Source organism: Alosa sapidissima, chromosome 11 (genome assembly GCF_018492685.1).
Source record: "Alosa sapidissima isolate fAloSap1 chromosome 11, fAloSap1.pri, whole genome shotgun sequence".
NCBI lineage: Eukaryota > Metazoa > Chordata > Actinopteri > Clupeiformes > Clupeidae > Alosa > Alosa sapidissima.
The window spans coordinates 12,491,746-12,499,046 of record NC_055967.1 but is presented as its reverse complement, the minus strand read 5'-3'; the positions used below and the strand labels follow the sequence as shown (position 1 = coordinate 12,499,046).

The window sequence follows — 7,301 nt, the reverse complement described above, 5'->3', positions numbered from 1 at the left end:
CTTGAATGACAGGTTGACAGTTTTTCTTCTTTTTTTTTAAAATTGTAAGCAACCAACACTAATAGTAAACGCAGATTCTCACTCAGTTTTTACCCAAACCCCTTTATTAAACATGTATTAAATAATAATATACTAAATGTTATACAACGTACACCTTCATGGTATGTATGTATGTATGTGGGGAAAGTCTTGACCACCAGGGGGTAAGGGTTTCCAGAGTGTGCGTGTGGACAGTTCCAGGCTGGCTAAGCAGCAGACATTTATGTACAGTACATGGGATCAGATGGGGGCCTAGAAGTTGATGGCTTTTCCAAATGAGGCAGCAAGGTTGGCTTCTCTGAAGGCCTCTGACACAGTCTGTGGTTGGTGGAGAGAAAGAGAGAGAAAGGTCAGATATCTACATGGCACTCACTTCAGAGTAAGTAACATACCATAGATGTCAAACATTTACATTTTAAGCCCAGACCAGGCTTGTTGGAACATTAAGCTACAATGGCTCTGGTAGCAACTGCAGAATTATTGACATAAAGATGAGACTATTTCTATCAGAGTGCATAAGATAATTTATAACAAACTGATTGTGGAGGTGATGGACGTTATCACTCCTTATTACACGGCTCTTCAGAGTGCTGCAGAAAGTTCCATTCACATAAATTCCTGTTAAATTCCTATGTTAAATCTATATAATCACTGGCAAAGTATATAATCACCGCTGTCAATGGCAACGAGTTGATTAACGTCTTTCATATCCCTCTGCAAGACGTTACATAACGCTGTGACAAAACGGTGAAAGTCTACAACTGTATACTTCACAGCTAATAGTTTACATTATAAGATCAGTGTCAGTGATAATAGATAGATGTTTTTATGAATGCTTACAGGATGGGCGTGGCAGACTCTGGCAACATCCTCACACGATGCTCCATATTCCATTGCTAGCGCTGCTTCATTGATCATTTCCCCTGCACCCTAAACATGACAAAACATGACAATACATGAGAGCAGTGTTTATGCCGCTGCTGTTAATGTCAATAGCCCTCTAAGAACAGCCATGCGATCACGCTCAGCTCCTCACCGATCCTAGGATGTGAGCCCCCATCATCCTGTCCGTCTCTTTATGGCTCAGGATCTTCACCAGTCCATCAGTGTCTGCATTGGTCTTGGCTCTGCTGTTTGCCGCAAAGGGGAATTTGCCAACCTTATATGGCACACCCTTAGGAAGAGAAGACAAGCACATCGCAACATAAAAGTCATGAAAAAGTTATTTTTTCCCAATATACTTGATACCGATTCATTGTCACTGTTGTTGCGGGCGTATTTTAGTGGGATCTATAATGAATTTGACTTTTTAGTGAAACATTCTGAGGTGTTGCTCAGAGGATGCTTGATGACTAGTGTCATGTTGTGTGTGCTTCATGAGGAGCAGGGACTGGGGGACTGGGCCTCACCTCCTCTTTGAGCTGCTCCTCGGTCTTGCCCACCCAGGCCACCTCGGGGTGTGTGTAGATGACCGAGGGCACGCAGTTGTAATCGATGTGCACTGCGCCACCGGCCATGCCCTCCACACAGATGATGCCCTCGTCCTCTGCCTTGTGGGCAAGCATGGGCCCGGCCACCACGTCACCGATAGCATGGATACTGTGAAAGGGGCCAAGGATGGTAATTTAGCTTCATCAGGTGTACTGTCTAAACACTGCTGACCTATACAAATGTCCTGTTAAGTACACATCATGGTCATCTCACAGCACAGCTGATACATTCACACAGAGTGATAGCAGCTATAGCATTAGCAGTAATAGCAGCTTCTCTCAGACACTGCTGGTCTGAGGCTGTAGGAGTTGCAGCATGCCTGACCTGGGGACTTTGCTCTGGAAGCGGTTGTTGACAGGGATCCTGCCTCTGTTGTCCAGTTCAATGCCAACAGACTCCAGCCCCAGGTTCTGGGTGAAGGGCCGGCGACCGATGCAGACCAGCAGGACGTCGCAGGTCAGCGTCTCGTTTTTGCCACCAGCTGCAGCTTCAACCCTGTAAGAGCACATGTACCCCTCTATCAGCAAGGCCCACGCAGTGTCCCCACACCACTATCGGCAAGGCCCACAGTGTCCCCACACCACTCTATCAGCAAGGCCCACACAGTGTTCCCACACCACTAATCCTTACAAGCAGTCGCACACACCTCCCCTGCTATTATCAAGCACAATGTGTGCACCCATTCTCCTCAGGAATCAGAGGGTGAGTCAAATCAGTTTAATATCATGTACACATGAGCACACTTAATGTCCACTCCCACAAATGATCCTGTCAGTAATCTAGATTGGCTGGGACATTTCACATTTTAAAATGTACATAGTACTCAGTCAATAGCTTAGAACTACATTCATCTGAGATGTTCAGCTATCCCTCTGGTCAAGTCTGACACCACACCTCAGGCTAATGCAACTTCCTATAGCAAGTATATTAAATATAAGAACGTAACAATAACAAACTTACGCAACATCAATCTGTCCATCTGCTCTCTTGGTCGCCCCCATGACCTTTGTGCCTAGCTTGAACTTCATCCCCTGCTTCTGAAGGATGCGCTGGAAGTTTTTGGAGATCTCCATGTCGATACCCATACCTCCAACATGGCCAAGGAACTCGACGGCGGTCACTTTAGCTCCCAATCGCTGCCATACTGAACCCTAGAGCACAGAAATGTTGACAATGAATGTGTTTTACATTTAACTGAGAGTAAAGAAAAAAGTTCCTCTAACACATATGTGGTAGTAATATGATCTGTCAAGCTAATTCTGAAGTATCATTCAGTGAAAAGCCAGTATGGTCTTCAGCCTTGAAGGAGAATGGCTGTGCTCTTTATTAATGCAAATACTCACCAGTTCCACTCCAATGACTCCTGCTCCAATCACAATCAGGTTTTGTGGAACCTTCTTCAGGCAGAGCGCTCCCGTGGAGGACACGACAGATTCCTCATCAATCTGAGACATGAAGTACAAATGAAGCATGCCTTCCCAAGAAACAAGTGAGGCAACAAGCTAAACATCGGATTACTTCAAACTCAAAGCAATGGAATTACCTGAATCGAGCTAATGCTTTTAAAACATTTATACAATTAACAATACCATTGAAAATATATTTAATATCAACACGCTTCCAACTTCAAATTAAGAGAGCACCGTGTCTTCAAACCTAACTAAACCAACATTAAGTCATCATGTTTCAGAGAATTATGATTTATGAACACACTGCATTTTGCCATATTTTATTTCTGCTGCCAAGGCGATATCACTGTATACCTCAATCCCAGGGAAAGGCGTAACTTCTGATCCAGTGGCAATCAGTATATTCTTGCTGTTGATGACTTGCTCAGTGCCATCACCGAGTTTTGCTGTGACCTGGTTCTTACCAGTGATCGTTCCAAAGCCATTGACATGAGTCACCTATAACACAAAACATTTGTCAACATAAATGACTACATGTGCCTTGTTAAATGTGACATCAAAAGTGAAGGCCTGATTTAGAACATGATGATCATTACCCAAATTAATCATAAATACACTTTGCTTAGTGTAAAGTGTTTGAAAGCTAACTCAAACTACTCCCAAAATTAAGACAAAGGGAATGCTATGTCTTAAATACTGACATGTCTGTATGGAAAACACATAGTAAACTTACTTTGTTCTGTTTAAATAAGTGTGCAATGCCTCCCGTCAGGGCTTTGACTGCCCCACTCTTCTGGGCCATCATCTTCTCCAGGTTTAGTGATATCCCTGAAACTACACAACAATATGTATGCACCAATGCGGTCACATCACCACACACATCATTTGAATTATTAACATTTATTCCTCAGGTGGATCAGTTGAGAAGGGTTGAATGTTGCATTTCTAAGTGCACAGTCTATATTCTTTATAAATGATTTGCTATAAGATAGTAACTACTGTTGTGCTTAAGTCCCTGTATGCGTCCATCTTTGGTTTTCTGACATTATGTTTTGTCGAGCTTGGACTATCCTCTAAAAGGCAAATGATCTCATAACCTTCATTCTTACTTTCAATGCCTCTGTTTTCAAAGTCCTTTCCATGTGCAAGATGATAGAGGTAAGAATTGTTCAAGAGCGCCTACAAAGAAACCAGATGTGAAATCAAGTTAATCACCATTCTGTTGCTCGGTATTAAAGTAGATCTATTATTTTCACAGAATATTTCATGATTTGATCATGAATATTTGTCCTAGGAATATGTCAAAAAACATAAAGAAATGAAATAGGCACGACAGACACAACTAACCAAACGATTAAATATAAATCAATTCAAATACGTGCATACTGTTCAAGAACAAATTTAAGTTATTCACATTTTGTTGCAAATGTGTCGTAAATGAACTGCACTACCTTAGATGGTATGCAGCCGACATTCAAGCAGGTTCCCCCAAGGGTGGCATTCTTCTCCACGCATACGGTCTGTGATGGAACAAAATATCATCATCATCTGATATTGTCCTCTAATAACTTTCAAGATATTTCTCTAAACGAAATGGCTCCCCACCTTGAAACCAAGCTGTGCTGCCTTAATCGCAGCAACATAACCTCCAGGCCCCGAACCCACAACTGTTACATCAGCTTCAACTGCAAGAGAACAAAACTTAGCTTGGCATGACCTAAATTGTATTTTACTGCCAGAGTTGATTGTGCTACCAATAGTTACAATACCTAACTGAGTTTCCACACGACAGCACTAAGTGACAACCAACCGGATCAAAGGTTTCTTAACATAATCAAAGCCTGATATAACTGACTTCACACTAAGGACATTATGATGAGCAGACTTACTCTGGGCCTTGTCAGCATATGTCCTTACAGACAGAGCAGTTGTTTGATGGAGTTTGCATGGGAGACGTGAACCCCGCTGTATCAGAAAAAGAGAGTGAAATCATTGGTTAAAAATAACATTTCAAGACATTTCAGCAGGTGTACACACACACTACACCCAATAGGAAAACCAGAAAGACTATTTGTCTTTAGCCCCAGCCGTGGCGGAACTGGCTGGGACACCTGCACTGTATGCTCCGTGGTCCTTTCCGGATCCCACCCTGACTCTCTCTCTCCCACTCACTTCCTGTCATTCTTCACTATCCTGTCGCATTAAAGGCATAAAAGCCCAAAAAAATAAATAAATAAAGACTATTCGTCTTTAGCAGGGTTGGGGTAAATACATCAAAATGTATTTTGAAATTAGATACAACATACTCAAGTTGGAAAAGGATCTAAACATAATACAGTAACCATGACATGCATCAAAATAAACTATGGCCTAGTATGTTAAAAAGTAAAAATATATACTTCTTGGGAAACATGACATAATATTTGAGCTTTTGTTATATTTGACATCTTCCAATGTTCTTGTAATTGAATTTGAGAAAGCAACATCATCCGAGAGCGTTAGAGATAGAGACAGAAGTGTTCAATGACTGCATCTGTTCAAATATTTTCATGCAGGTGACATGATCTGACTGTACAACCACAGCAGACACACATTTGTCACCTTTATGTCAGTTCCTGTTGAATGGCTCTTGTCGTCCAGACTATAAATTGGCCTTTCCACTGAATTAGAGAAGACAGATGAGCCATCACTCTATCACTTGCCACATATCTTAAATATGCAAAGCACAGGGAAGCTGTAGCATAAGCGGTTGCAGTGCCTCTACCACACTCGCTTTACAGGGACCCAGGTCCTAATCTGACTCATGGTCATTTCCTGAACCCACCCCATTTCTCACTAGCTTCTTGTTACTCTGAAAAAAGGCAAAAGGCCCAACAAATATACTTGCAAGTGCTTAGCATACCATTCTATCATCCCAGAATGGATGCAGATGCAATCTGCCAGATACAGCCCATCAACTACCAATTAGGCTTACAACATACTATTCTTTGTTTTAAAGACATACTTTAAATACATGCATTAGAAATATTGTGGATCTCTGGTTTGAACCACTTCAGTATATTTCAACATAGACCTACATATTATTATTATTATTTTACAAAACTTCAAGTTCTTCAAGACCTTAAATGGATTTATAAACCTGTTCGGGATGCGTATCCATTTCAGTTTATGTTGTAGGGCAGCTTCTTCAGTCCTCCTACCGAATTGTAATAACTTCAGGCATCAACCTTCATTCAAATAGACCTATCATTGCGTTCACCAAAACGTCAATTAAGATTTTATTGTAGTAAAAGTTCGACATGCAACTGCATTTGTCAGGTGAGCAGCATTATTGATAGAAGTTAACGCGCCTGAGATCATTTGCCAAAACTTCAAACTTCGGTGTGCCAGCTCGACTTGGTACCATCCATTTTTGTTATAGGTTATAAGTTAATTATTATATCTTGTTTTATCTCGCGTGCCGAAACCTGTGGACATGATTGTTACGAAATCTATTTCCCCGAGTTAGCTAACGTTACCATCATCAGATAGTCCCACATGGTTATCATGTTAAACATGTTGGTCACCACCACCAACCCTCACAGATCAGTCAATTTGGGAAAATCTACCATACAAGCTGGTATTGTGGTATTCAGTAATGGTGTCCAAACATAAGTTAGCTTCCTTGTTTCCACAAATGTAGCCTCTAGCATTGACCATTGACACTGACGGTAGCTAGCTAACGTTACTTTGCTAGTAAGATGGCCATTGACTTGATCAATGACAAAATAATCAAATTGTGAATTTAAGTTGGTTTGACTTGCATGCCCTCATAATAGACATCCATAGCATACTATTCGTTACACAACAGCACAGTTTTACCTTTGTCAGGGTGCGATATAGCTGGTTCCAACTATGCATTTTGACATTCGCCCACTTAACCTAGAGCAGACAGTGCATCCAAGGACTCTTTCTTGTGCGCATGCGCACTCGAGAGCAAATAACTCGTCGCTTGTTTATGACGTTTCGCTCCTGAAATGCAAACTCTATGCAGAGAATGTCTAATAAGGGCATGCAAATAGCTGACAACTGAATCTTCCAAACAAATTGCTGAAATTTCGATACTTCTGAATATTTTACATGGGCCTTTGGATCCAACTTATAGCCATGCTACTTTTCTGCTCAGAAAATACAGCCTATAGTGTCAAGGTCTATCACAGTAGACATTGTAGAGTTGTAACTCACAGGTAGGCCTATTCACGCATAGACATAATATACATAGACGCCGCATCGACCGCTGCTCCCTACTAGCGCTGACGAGATTTGGAGCCGCCATCTTGGACCGGTCATCCACTCCACTCAGTGTAATCTGTTTGGCCGGTG

At 41.7% G+C, this 7,301-nt stretch overlaps 1 protein-coding gene across 1 annotated transcript; it reads right to left on the bottom strand.

The window, feature by feature from the left end:
- Positions 1–82: 82 nt before the first annotated feature.
- dldh (dihydrolipoamide dehydrogenase) lies at positions 83–6,912 on the bottom strand. The gene is made up of 14 exons (XM_042110143.1): positions 6,801–6,912; positions 4,829–4,904; positions 4,545–4,624; positions 4,391–4,459; positions 4,049–4,118; positions 3,673–3,773; positions 3,294–3,437; positions 2,874–2,975; positions 2,491–2,681; positions 1,855–2,025; positions 1,449–1,638; positions 1,076–1,213; positions 880–969; positions 83–357 (listed from the first exon to the last, which is right to left on the bottom strand). Exons 1-14 carry the CDS (start codon positions 6,837–6,839, stop codon positions 292–294), a joined length of 1,527 nt encoding a protein of 508 aa, XP_041966077.1. The 5' UTR covers positions 6,840–6,912; the 3' UTR covers positions 83–291.
- Positions 6,913–7,301: the final 389 nt, after the last annotated feature.

What these genes read in the sequence shown, in the direction of transcription:
- dldh (XM_042110143.1), bottom strand. Translation starts at nt 6,839, where the DNA reads ATGCATAGTTGGAACCAGCTATATCGCACCCTGACAAAG. An exon ending in ATATGCTGACAAGGCCCAGA is followed by an intron (nt 4,625 to 4,828) that starts GTAAGTCTGCTC and finishes GTTCTCTTGCAG; the next exon opens with TTGAAGCTGATGTAACAGTT. An exon ending in TGAAAACAGAGGCATTGAAA is followed by an intron (nt 3,774 to 4,048) that starts GTAAGAATGAAG and finishes ATTGTTGTGTAG; the next exon opens with TTTCAGGGATATCACTAAAC.